General features: G+C 38.0%; 1 protein-coding gene across 20 annotated transcripts in view; it reads right to left on the bottom strand.

The window, feature by feature from the left end:
* The window catches only part of smtnb (smoothelin b), a 124,465-nt gene that overhangs the window by 62,201 nt on the left and 48,093 nt on the right, over positions 1-14,171 (bottom strand). For 15 of the 20 annotated variants that reach the window (XR_012406534.1, XR_012406532.1, XR_012406533.1 and 12 more), the window contains 3 exons: positions 9,168-9,374; positions 4,211-4,440; positions 2,321-2,375 (listed from right to left, as the gene is read on the bottom strand). Coding sequence is in view for 15 of the 20 variants with exons in the window: in XM_073951663.1 (XP_073807764.1) it covers positions 2,321-2,375; positions 4,211-4,440; positions 9,168-9,374 (492 nt within the window). In the remaining 5 variants the exon portion in view is untranslated. The remainder of the gene's footprint in view (positions 1-2,320; positions 2,376-4,210; positions 4,441-9,167; positions 9,375-14,171) is intronic. The other 5 variants (XR_012406535.1, XM_073951665.1, XM_073951664.1 and 2 more) reach the window with 1 other exon arrangement.

Genomic DNA, 14,171 nt, shown 5'->3' on the forward strand with positions numbered 1-14,171 from the left:
TGTTTTGCGTTATCTCACAAAGATGTTTTGCGTTATCTCACAAAGATGTTTTGCGTTATCTCACAAAGATGTTTTGCGTTATCTCACAAAGATGTTTTGTGTTATCTCACAAAGATGTTTTGCGTTATCTCACAAAGATGTTTTGCGTTCCGTCGCTAAGATGTTTTGTGTAATCTCGCAAAGGTATTTTGCGTTATCTTGCAAAGATGTTTTGCTTTATCTTGCAAAGAAGTTTTGAGTTATCTCACAAAGATGTTTTGTGTTATCTCGCAAAGATGTTGTGCGTTTTCAAGCATAGAAGTTGTGCCTTATCCCGCAAAGATGGTTTGCGTTATCCAGCAAAAAAGTTTTGCGTTATCTCGCAAAGAAGTTTTGCGTCATCTCGCAAAGATGTTTTGCATTCCGTCGCAAAGATGTTTTGCATTATCTCACAAAGAAGATTTGCGTTTTCTCGCAAGGAAGTTTTGCTTTATCTCGCAAAGAAGTTTTACGTTATCTATCAAAGATGTTTTGCGTTCCCTCGCAAAGATGTTTTGCGTTATCTCGCAAAGATGTTTTGCGTTATCTCGCAAAGATGTTTTGCGTTATCTCGCAAAGATGTTTTGCGTTATCTCGCAAAGATGCCTTTATTCTGGATTGATGTGGACATAAATGGAGAAAGTTTCATGGGTCTGCTGTGCCAGTAACGTGACTAAATGTGCAATCCCCAATCAGCTTTCAAATGAACGAACATCGCAATGCAGTGGATTATAACAAATAAAATAAAATCAATATATGTTAAATTTGATCTTTTTGACTACATTTTATTATATTAATATTATATTTCTTATATTATTTTATTAGTAATTTGCTGTTCATTCATTAGATGAGAGGTTCAGAGCGTGATAACATTGTTCCATTAATATAGAGAGCACAGCGAAGACTTCAACAAGCAACTGGCTTGAAGCAATCAAATGCTTGAAGCATTTGGCTTTTTTTCTTTTTCTTAATCTTTTCTTACTCTTTTTACATGCAAGTTTATGTGGGTGTTATATATAAGTAATCATGTATGTGCATATTGATATGTATATGTAGGTAATTATAAATGTTAGCATGTTTGTTTGTTTTTTTGTTAAATTATTGTTCTGTATTAGCTCAGATTATTTGCTGTTCAATATTTTTTATTTTAAAATCTCTAATATTTGATTTCAGATTTTGGTGTCCAAAAACTCTTTGAAATCTCATTTGAAACTCATGGAGAGTGATATACGATTCAGTTTTTTGTTAGTTTTTTTCTAAAAGTTAAACGTTTTTCATACACTCTGTTCTAAACATAAATATTTAGTTTATTAAAAAAAACACACAACTGAACACATTACTATAAATTATCACCATTTAAATCCGGCAAGAAACAAGAAAGTAAGAGTTAAGGGTTATTTATGCAAACAATTAAAAATAATGTGTATTGCATGTATTTTCATTGTATGTTAACTGTGGTATGCTGATTGTCTGTAATATTTTGTGTTGATACAATTTCAAAACACACTGTATATGAACGTATTCATATTTAGTTTCTTGTCAAAACACATACGCACATATTATCATTATTCTACAATGAATAAAAAAATGGCTCAAAGTACTGTAAGTGCAGACAACAAAGTTTAGACCCTTAAAAAAGTCCTCATAAAAGTACTTCATGTGAACTGACTGCTTTAATAAAGTCATCTGAAGACATGATTATATATATAAAGAAGAGATGTAATTAAGCCTTTCAGTCCTGTATAAACACTGATCAATGCACCCGCAGAGCACATCAAATTGTCTTCGCCGTTTCTAGCTTGACAGATTTTTAATTTCTCGCTGAACCGCCCCTTTAATTCGCCCTCCGTTTAATTCCACTGTGTCTAGAATAAACAATTGTGATTGTAAGGTTATTAATTCCATCTAATATGGGGCTTTTGCTCCCTAGGGGTCATGCAGGATGTTTTGGTTTCTTCAGAAGGGGGAAAGAGCAGGACAGGCTGATTAAAGCATTAAAAACACTGGGCCTCCAAGCTTGTGAATGTAATAATCATGGCCCTATTAGGTCATAAGGAAGAGCTCAGATCTTGGGATAATGCCTGCTTGACTGCGAGGAGGTGACATCTTCATACTTTAAACAAAGGCAGAAGGACATCGACTTGGCCACGGTTGCTGCTGGGGAAGTCAGATTCAAATGGAAAAAAACCCTGAGTCTAATTATAAATAATAAACATATTCAGCTACGCAAGGGCAAATCTATTTTTGGCTGACCTTCAGCTGTGTGTTTTGTAACTGTATGTGGGTTTGCTGAACAGCTCACCTGTATCTTTGCCATTAGTAAGTGACGTCAAGAAAGAGTCTCGACCTGATGACGCCTGAGGGAAAACAAAGCATCCAAAATCAGCCTTTTGTGACAAAATAATACAGAGTAATGCATTTTTTATTAATATTACCTAAGTAACAAATAAAATCTAACAATTTTTAAGTAATGAATACATGATGCTTATAAATGAATGAATAATTCAGTCTATTTAATTGATTTAATCAGGTGTTATACAAAAATAATATATTTATATATATTTATATATATATATATATATATATATATATATATATATATATATATATATATATATATATATATATATATATATATATATATATATATATATATATATATATATCATGTGACACTGAAGACTGGAGCAATGATGCTGAAAATCCAGTTTCGACATCACAGGAATAAATTGCATTTCTTCAGGATAATTATGCCAAAACAAATACAAAAATACAAAGAAATCCAATTTATATTAATATTAAACAGTTTTACAGTAATTAATGCATTATACGTTTAATTAAGGAATAATTCAGTCTTTTTAGTGAATGAATTAAGCGTTATTTAAAGGATTTTTCTATTCAGAGAAGAAATTCCACTACACAAATATGAAGCAAAGACTGTTATTTACTGTCAAATCACATTAGAATGACTTTAAAAAATTGTGTGTCACTGAAAACTGCAGCAATGAAGCTGAAAATCCAGCTTCGATATCATAGAAAGAAATTACATTTCAAAATGAGTTATTTTCATCAGTATTATTATGGCAAAATAAATACCAAAATGACAAAATAATACAGAACAATGCAATAAAATATTAAAATTACCTCATTTAAAAAAAAAAACAGTTTTAAAGTAATTAATACAGTATACGTTTAATAAATGATTAATTCACTCTTTTTAGTTGATTAATTAAGTATTAATTTTTTTTTTATTACAACTTTTGAAGAAATGAGAAAAATTCCAACACTGTTTCCACACAAACATGAAGCACAGACTATTTTAATCTTTTTTAACATTTAGCCAGGGTCAAATTCATCCAACACAATCTCACGGCAATTCGTAACTTTTTGATTTAGTGGCAATTTCGAATGAATTCGTTCAATCTAATTTTTACAATTTAGTACGATTTGCTCATGGTTGGGTTTAGGGGTGGGGTTAGGTGCCACGCCTCCTTTTTAAAATCGTACAATTTCGTACGACTGAACTCGTACGAATTGGTACAAATTAGCCACTAAACTGGCAAAACGTAAAATACCTACGTTTTCTCGTAAGATCAGGCTGAATTCATCACATAAAAAAACAAACAAACATGCAAACTGAAGACTGGAGCAATGATGCTGAAAATCCTGCTTTGACATCGTATAGGAATAAATTACATTTCAAAATAATGTTTTTCATTTTCATTCATTCATTTTCTTGTCAGCTTAGTACGTTTATTAATCAGGGGTCACCACAGCGGAATGAACCGCCAACTTATCCAGCATATGTTTTACGCAGCGGATGTCCTTCCATATTACACACTCATACTCATTTTAGCTTTCCCACTTCCCCTATACCACATGTCTTTGAATTTGTGGGGGAAACTGGAGCACCCGGAGGAAACCCACGCCAACACAGGAGAACATGCAAACTCCACACAGAAATGCCAACAGACCCAGCCGGGGCTCGAACCAGCGACCTTCTAGCTGTGAGGTGTGTTTGACTACTAGTTATAGACTATCCCTTTAATGCTGTCTAAAAGTGATGTAGTGTCAGAGAGTGGCCTCAGCGGTGATGGACTCAGTGAGCAGGTGGACAGAAATAAAACAGGACGACCTCGAATGAAGACAAACAGTACCTCCTGGTGGAACAAACAGCACCTACAGTACATACCTTCAGTCTGGAGCTGTCGTCTGGTCTTTTACTGCTCAGTGTGCTCTCCTGTGAAGCCGCTGTGCTTCTGAAGTGACTCGAGTCCAGGCCATTCTCAAGTTTCTTCCGCTGCTGATCACTTTGTGGAGCCTCTGAGTTTATTCCAGATATTAAAGGGGTTTCTGAGCTCACTTCGTCTCCAGCCGGTCCTGACGGAGAGCTCCGGTCCCGCAGAGTGTCATGGCTGTGCTCTGAAGGAAGTCAAAAACAATTTCATTAACTAAAATAAAAAACTACAAAATTCACAACAGGTGGAAAAACTACAACTAATAATAATATAAATAAAAATGAGCAAATTATTAAATATTATTTATTATTAAAAATAATAATTAGCAAAAATCATTGATTAATTAGCACCCAAATCTATGGCAAAAAAATCTGACCCGCGGCAATTTAGAAAAACACCTGTTAATACACTTTCACAAACATTTATGATTCATTTTCCCTCGGCTTAGTCCCTTCATTCATCAGGGGTCACCACAGCGGAATGAATCGCCAACTTATCCAGCATATGTTTTACACAGCCGATGCCCTTCCAGCTGCAACCCAGTACTGGGAAACACCCATACACTCTCATTGTCACACAAACACTCATACACAACGGCCAGTTTAGCTTATTCAATTCCCCTATAGTGCATGTGTTTGGACTGTGGGGGAAACCGGAGAACCCGGAGGAAACCCATGCAAGGAGAACATGCAGACTTCACATAGAAATGCCAACTGGCACAGCCGGGACTCGAACCAGCAACCTTCTTAGTGCTTCAAATGAATCGTCTTGATAACGAGTCTTTAGACGTTTCGGCATGACGTCGATACGAAACATTAACCCCGCCCAATTGTTGCAAACACGGGAAAATTTAAACCCTTGGCCCCGCCCGCAAACACTGTGGCAAAGAAAAAGAAGAAGACAAGCACTGTAGCAGATCCCGGTTGAATCAAGTCATCAAGATGCTGTGCTCAGCCGGATATTATCGGAAGTGCGAGGGAAAGTTAGTGCTATTTTCTCTACCCAAAGATGAAACTGTGAAGAGTCAGTGGTTGAGGTTTATTTTTGCAAAAATACCTCAGAATTATAGCCCAGCCTTGTGCTGTCGCCCTCATTTTTCTGAGGAGCAATCTACACGCTTACAACGGGGCATTCGTCGGCCGTTTGTTGAAGGGAGGATCAGAAAAGACTATTGATGTATGGGAGTTTGTCAGAGCTCAACAGGAACTTTATCAGTACATGGATCAGTGGATTATGGATCAGTTTCAGTTTCGCCCACCACCTTTCCTAAACCCAACTGATAGTGTTTTCAAAAGCACGAATTGACCCACCCACAACCTTTTGTAAACCCAACCAATAGTGTTTTCAAAAGCACTAATTGACCCACCCCCTGCCTTTTGTAAAAAACCTAACCGATAGTGTTATTTAAAAGCATTAATTGACCCGCCCACCACCTTTCCTAAACCCAACCGATAGTGTTTTCAAAAGCACTAATTGACCCGCCCACCACCTTTCCAAAACCCAACCGATAGTGTTATTTAAAAGCACTAATTGACCCGCCCACCACCTTTCCTAAACCCAACCGATAGTGTTTACAAAAGCACTAATTGACCCGCCCACCACCTTTCCTAAACCCAACCGATAGTGTTTTCAAAAGCACTAATTGACCCGCCCACCACCTTTCCTAAACCCAACCGATAGTGTTATTTAAAAGCACTAATTGACCCGCCCACCACCTTTCCTAAACCCAACCGATAGTGTTTTCAAAAGCACTAATTGACCCGCCCACCACCTTTCCTAAGCCCAACCGATAGTGTTTACAAAAGCACTAATTGACCCGCCCACCACCTTTCCTAAACCCAACCGATAGTGTTATTTAAAAGCACTAATTGACCCGCCCACCACCTTTCCTAAACCCAACCGATAGTGTTTACAAAAGCACGAATTGACCCGCCCACCACCTTTCCTAAGCCCAACCGATAGTGTTTTCTAAAGCACTGTAGCTCCGGCTACATAATTCACGCTCTCCAGAAATGTATACGAGGTACATTTTCACAACGAGCCTTTGTTCTACATGACACCAGCCCATATGATTGCATATTTACATTCAACATCATCTTAACTCTATTTTGGGTCTTTTCTTCCATGTATTTCACATAACCGGAACAATTGTTATTAGTTTGAAAGTCATTTCCACCCCATAAAAATATACTTTATTTAAGGTGTGCTTGTCGCAGTGTAATTATTCATTTAACTATGGAGTAATATTGATTAATTACATGTACGTACTCTATGGTTAGGAATGTGGGTTTGGTTTAGGGTTAGTCACATGTAATTAATTGTAATTACTATAATTAGTACTAGATTACCATTGTAAATACATTTGACTTATGTAACAAGGACATCTTAAAATAAAGAGTCTCAAAAAATATATATAAAAACGGGGCATTCGTCGGCCGTTTGTTGAAGGGAGGATCAGAAAAGACTATTGATGTATGGGAGTTTGTCAGAGCTCAACAGGAACTTTATCAGTACATGGATCAGTGGATTATGGATCAGTTTCTTCCACCATTTCACAAGTGTAAGTAAGTGCGATTAAAATGGTTGCCTCCTTGTTTTCTCTAGCTTGCAAATTATGTATGTAATTGGTTGAAATTACGGGAGGTTTCCAGGATAAATAACAAAACAGGAGGGTGGCTGGAGATGGGTCTGAAATGAGGGAGACTCCCGGGAAAAACAGGAGTGTTGGCAGGTATGCTCACACATACACTATGCACTCTGACTACTTCTATATTGTTGATAAGCTGTGCTGGGCACTTCACTCTCTCGCGATGAACGCTGTCGGCAAATCGCAACAGACTGTCATCAGTCCAATCAGCGCAGATTAGCTTCTCGCTAAGGAGAGTTTCGGGAACAAATGAATCCCTGAACGAATCATATGAGAAAATTAGGTAAAAATAAATGCAGATTATAAGACCATGAAAGTGTTTTATTACCTTGCATGCATATTAGACTGTTGTTGGAGACCCTTAAAACCAAAACATGACCCTATTTATTGTATAAAAGTTTTTTTTTTTTTAAACTAAATATATATAAAAAAATCTAAATATGTGTTCATAACATAGAAACTAAACTAAAACTAATTAAGCCAATAATAAAACAAACCAAAAATCAAATAATTAAGGCAAAAACTCATTTAAGTACACATGAAATCAAAATTAAGTATATTGATTTTGTTAGCTCACATTGCTAGTTTTGTGGCGAACTATTCATCCGTGCACGTCATTAAGTAAAAAATTATAGTTTGTAGGGATGTAACGGTATCAGAATTTCACGGTAATACCTCGGTATGAATGGCACGGTACGGTATTTATTGAATAATTTACAGGAAAAACAAAACTAATGAAAAGACTCGAAAAAAGTGCCAAAAGTGTTTATTTACCTCAGCACTGAACATATCAATGACATACAAATTAGCCATTTATCTGTTAGCTTTGAAACAGGAACTTCAATCTTTCAATTTTAATAACAAAAAACTATTAAACCATATAAAAAAAAATTAAGTTTCAATTTAGTATTGTTGAAAACTCATCACATTCAACATTTAATCACTCACTCACTTAGATAGAGATGGGTTTTTTAAGGAAAATTATCATATAACTATAATCTGGTAAAAGCTGGGATCTCTGGGCATGTCCCCTGCAACAGAAAAAAACCCTCTCATTTGGGACTGAGGATTCTGGGACAGAGAGATATGATTTAGCCAAGGTTGACAGCAGTGGGTAACGTTGTGCATTGTCTTTCCACCACTTGAGAGGACAAGCCATGAGTGAGATAGAGGTCTCTTTGCGGTACAAGTCAATGTCTGCATTAATCTAACAAGTGTGCTGTGCTCTGCAGTCCCCATGACTGTTATTAGTCGTATTCCCTGACTTATATTTCACCACAGTCTGGCAGTGCCTCCATACTGTTTTTTTTCTTTGTCTGTCACCTTTTCTCCTTTTTCGTATCTTTTAGAAAGAAACCGAAATGCTTCCACGCATCCGATTTAAAACCCGCTTTAGGTTCGATCATTTCCAGCTCTTTTTCTTCCCCGCTACTAGCAGCACACTCCATTTCCGCATTAATGGATCTGTAGCGACAACAGACCGCAAAGGATGATGGCCACGCCTGGGCTCATGGAAACTGTAGTTCCCGCTACCTCCCGTTCGCTTCATTTGCCTAAAAATTTTTTCTCAGAAATAGTTTTATTGAGTCATGCGCCTACGGTAATATTAAAAAAAAATGACTATTGCGGTATGACGGTATTTACAATATTATTACATCCCTAATAGTTTGCTCGATTATTCTTCAATTGAAATTTTGAGAAACTGAAAATGCACTTTCTGTTTGCATTTACATTTAGTCATTTAGCAGACGCTTTTATCCAAAATTTACACAACCAAGAGCAACAATGAATAAGTGCTGTAGGCAAGTTTCAGGTCTGTAAAGTCTAAGAAGGGAAGTATTAGTAGTATTAGTATTTTTTTTTTTTTTTTTTGGTACAGTTAGTGTGATATTCAGAGAGGCAATTGCAGATTAGGAAGTGTTTGTTGTCAGTTAAATTCTCCGATTAGGTCTGTCTGTGGTATTGGGCGTGGCTAACACACCTAACCACGCCCCTCCAGCTGTCAGTTTTGACAAGAAACAGAAATGATGAGCAGGAGGAGTCTATTAGGCCGTAATAACTTTCCAAAATCCCTTTTCCCGAGATCTTTCTAAATGAAATGCCTACTTTACTACATAAAATCAGCTCACAGTAAAAAAAACAAGCCATGCCCACGGTTTTCTCATTTAATATTCTGTTTCTATAGTAATTGCGTCACAATATGAAAAATAAAATGGTTGCATCTTCCGGTTCATGTGGACTTTAAAAATGCTAACTGTATTAACCTTGGTCTGAAGCGCTGGAGTTCAGCCTCTTCCTCTGATGGGACCTGTGACTATCGCTGGACTCTCCGGAGTCTGAGCGCTCTCGGTACGAGGGAATGACCTCTGATGAGGACGAGCCATGATCCCGCTCAATCCGCGGAGTTAGAGGACAGGAGACTTTCTCTCTGACCAAAGGATCCAGAACTAAAACCATGTCAGGGCTTGAGCCTACAACAGAAGAAGCACACTGTGAGCACTAGGACAGCACAATAAACCCAATGCATCACATGAATGACTGTAGGATGCCTGAGTGTGCTCCATGCTAGTGAGTGGGCTTGACAAACCACCTGTAGGACACTCTTCCTCTCTTTATGCACCAGGCACTTTGTCACTATGAAGCGCATGTTAGATATAGCATTTATTTTTAAATACACCCCATTATTTAGCACGCGATCGCTTTTGTTTTCAATATCGAACTCACTTAGTGATTACTAAATGCATAAATGCACATCTTTCAGGAAGATGTCCATAATTTCCATTAGCATGTGTGCTGAAGTGCTACAATAATTCCTATGCGTTTTCTACATACATGTAGCTATGAGCTGACAAAATGAGCAGAACTCAGCCGAAGGAATGTCAGATGGTTATTGTAATGAGTGGTGCATGCTGGGTGGAGATAGGACATTTCCTCTCACATTTCCTGAGTATATATTATGCACACTCGGGGCAAAAAGGGGAGCAGGACACAGACATCCAGACAGAGGGAATACATGGTGGGCACAGGAAATGACATTAGCGTCAAACCTTCATCCCAGAGCCTGATATCTGCAAAAGAAATGCACTAGCTCGTTTATTAACAGCTTTTCGTTCTTGAAACCTTTTAGAAACCGTGCAGCTGCTATTAAAACCTTCTAAACCATGAGACTTTTGTATAGTTTAAATAAAGGAAAGACTGAACAGCTGTCAAAAAGGCCATTTGACTGATGATACTTGAGAGACGCACGTTCACGCTTCAGCCGTAATGAGAGAGAGCTACTGCTCTTTCAAGGTAACAGCGTTTCTGAGCAGATCCCTATAATTTGTAGGAAAGCAGTCCTGCCGACATCCTGATACTTTTCACATCTGGTCAGGAAGTTTGGTGCCGTTTCCACCATTCTCAGATCTCTGAAGGAGCAGAGCACAGTCTGGGCTTTTTGGGCTGCTTAGTCTACATGTTGAGCTCTATTCAATCCATCTGTTTTAATCTTTGGAATAACTTTGGAGTATCGCATAATATTTCAGGAATATCACATTAAAAAATGCTTAATGGAAATGACAAGACGAGCAAATATCAAGGTTTAAACATTTAAAAGTTAAACCAAGGTGTTTCGGGATTGGCCAGCCCAGTCACCTGATATAAATATTAGATTTAGATTCAACTTTAATGTCATTACACATGTACAAGTACAAGGCAATGCAGTTTAGGTCTACCCAGCAGTGCAATAGCAGCAAGTGCAGGATGCAGGTATAAGTTATTAAGTGCAGTTATAGAAAATGATGGTGATATTTACAGATGGATGTACTATCAACATTATATACAGGTTGTATTAGCTATGAACAGAGATTAACAATAAATTAATATATGTACAGGTTGCTATTAATAATCAGAAGTGGTTGATGCAGCTGTCAGAAGCTATTATAGAGTAAAATCCCCCCAAAATTTGCTTGCATAAGTGAAATCCCCACGAGCGTCTACTTTGTTCTGGGTGAAAAATAGACAGAGAAAAGTAAAAATAACTTCTTTATGGTGTCGTGTCGATTGCATTTTTAAACCTTTAAAATGCAGATTTAAGACATTTTAAGTCTAATTAAGGAGAGAAAATGTGATCATCTGTCACTTCAACTTGCTAAAGATGTTCAAATAAAGCTCCCTTTCAATGACTAAATGAAGACTAAGTAAATATAAATGACTGTGTTATTGTGAGGTCTTGAGGCTCTGGCCTTGTCAGGCGCTTAATTTGATTACCATCTTCTCTGCTTTGTTTACCGCAAGTGATGTGGTGGGCAATAAAGTCGAGAGATCCAAACCCCAGACACATTCTTCAGCACAAAGAAAGGCACTCAGACAAATGCTAGGCTGTAAAATAGTGTATGTCGAGCCCAGCAAAGTCCCTTAATTGTATCTTTTTGGATAAACAGATTTATTTTAGCTGGTTTAGAAAACATGCATTACAGATTGCACTGCGTTACTTGTTGGAAGATCAGTTTGGCTAAAAATAAAATGTACTCAAACATGAACAACCCAGGCTTATTATGGATATGCACATCGATATACATTTCTTGAGAGCCCCAAATACGTCCCAGGAGCTATGTTTTTTGCTGTTTTTGTTTTCTCTAATCCACCAGAGGCCGCTTTGTATGCTTCTTCAGATCTCATATTTTTTCTCGCAAGTTCCATTCACGCCTGCTGTTCTCGCGCAAATCCACCAGAGGCCGCTGTTGACTGAGTGACTGACCGACCCAATGACTGACCCACCATCCTCCTCCCAAAAACCAACCAATAGCATTTTCAAAAGCACTAATTGACCCACCCCCCGCCTTTCGTAAAATACCCAACCGGTAGTGTTTGCAAAAGCACTAATTGACCCGCCCACCGCCTTTCCTAAACCCAACCGATAGTGTTCTTAAAAGTACTAATTGACCCACCCACCACCTTTTCTAAAGCCAACCAATAGTGTTTTCAAAAGCACTAATTGACCCACCCCCTGCCTTTTGTAAAAAACCCAACCGATAGTGTTTACAAAAGCACGAATTGACCCGCCCACCACCTTTCCTAAACCCAACTGATAGTGTTTTCAAAAGCACTAAGTGACCCACTCACCACCTTTCCTAAACCCAACCAATAGTGTTTTCAAAAGCACTAATTGACCCACCCCCTGCCTTTTGTAAAAAAAACCAACCGATAGTGTTATTTAAAAGCACTAATTGACCCGCCCACCACCTTTCCTAAACCCAACCGATAGTGTTTGCAAAAGCACGAATTGACCCGCCCACCACCTTTCCTAAACCCAACCGATAGTGTTTTCAAAAGCACTAATTGACCCGCCCACCACCTTTCCTAAACCCAACCGATAGTGTTTACAAAAGCACGAATTGACCCGCCCACCACCTTTCCTAAGCCCAACCGATAGTGTTTTCTAAAGCACTGTAGCTCCGGCTACATAATTCACGCTCTCCAGAAATGTATAAGAGGTACATTTTCACAACGAGCCTGTGTTCTACATGACACCAGCCCATATGATTGCATATTTACATTCAACATCATCTTAACTCTATTTTGGGTCTTTTCTTCCATGTATTTCACATAACCGGAACAATTGTTATTATTTTGAAAGTCATTTCCACCCCATAAAAATATACTTTATTAAAGGTGTGCTTGTCGCAGTGTAATTATTCATTTAACTATGGAGTAAAATTGATTAATTACATGTACGTACTCTATGGTTAGGAATGTGGGTTTGGTTTAGGGTTAGTCACATGTAATTAATTGTAATTACTATAATTAGTACTAGATTACCATTGTAAATACATTTGACTTATGTAACAAGGACATCTTAAAATAAAGAGTCTCAAAAAATATATATATATAAAAAACTGTTTTAATCATCAATTGAAAACAATGGCAGTGTCAAAACTAAAATCTATGGCATAATTTTGACAATTTTTCTTGTAATTATAAACTGCTGTGTGAATTTATTATTCAGAATGTTGACGTCATTATTATGACTTTGGGATCCTATTAATAATATTGAAAAAATAGTGGAAATAACAACACTTTTGTGACTATAATTTTGATTGTTATAATTTTAACTCAGCGGGGGGAACAGTGGCTCAGGGGTTAGCACTGTCACCTCACAGTAAGAAGGTCGCTGGTTTGAGTCCCGGCTGGGTCAGTTGGGATTTCTGTGTGGAGTTTGCATGTTCTCTCCCTGTTGGCGTGGGTTTCCTCAGGGTGCTCCGGTTTACCTCACAGTCCATACACATGAGCTATAGGGGAATTGATGAACTAATTTGACAGAAGTGTTTGAGTGTGTGAATGTGAGTGTGCATGGGTGTTTCCCAGTACTGGGTTGTGGCTGAAAGTGCATCTATTGTGTAAAACATATGCTAGAATAGCAGGCGGTTCATTCCGCTGTCGTGACCTCTGAAATGGAGCCTAAGCCGAAGAAAAATGAATGAATGAACGGATTCTGACTCATGCAATAATGACTTTATTTCAATTTTATGTCACTAGTTCAAGACTCGGCTGGGTCAGTTTGCATTTCTGTGTGGAGTTGCATGTTCTCCCCATGTTGGCGTGTGTTTCCTCCGGGTGCATGCGCTATGAGTGAATTGGGTAAGCTAAATTTTCCGTAGTGTATGTGTGTGTATGGAAGTGTTTGGGTGTTTCCCAGTGATGGGTTGAATCAATTGCTTAAAACGTATGCTGGATAAGTTGGCGGTTCATTCTGCTGTGGTGACCCCAGATTAATAAAAGTATTAAGCCGAAAAGAAAATGAATGAATGAATGAACTTCACACGAGCCGATCAAAGAAGTCCAGCGGGCCGCTTGTGGCCTGCGAGTCAGAAAATGCCCAGGTCTGTTGTAGATTGACTTAGGCCCCGTTTACACTAGTGCGTTTTAGTTTTAAAACAGCGTTTTAGATCAAAAACGATCCGCATCTACACTAGCGTTTCTAAACACTAAAAACGTATATCATGTGACCATTCGCGCACTCTGGGCATGCGCGTTCTAGTATAAACAGGAAGCATGTGTCTCGCTCGGCATTTGGGTGATGTTAGTCAACAAACGCCGGTTGAACAATAAACGTGATGTCAAAGAATGCAAGAGAGGTGTTTTCTGTGGACAGACGAGGTCGAGTTGTTCCTAAACGTAACAAATGAATAACTGCACAATGCCGCCTAAAACAGACAATAGTGCAAACAACACTCCCATTTCTGTGTCCATGTTGTTGTTTACAGTGAAGGCTGGTCTGCTGTCTTCCG

This window comes from Danio rerio, chromosome 5 (assembly GCF_049306965.1).
Source record: "Danio rerio strain Tuebingen ecotype United States chromosome 5, GRCz12tu, whole genome shotgun sequence".
In the NCBI taxonomy this organism is placed as follows: domain Eukaryota; kingdom Metazoa; phylum Chordata; class Actinopteri; order Cypriniformes; family Danionidae; genus Danio; species Danio rerio.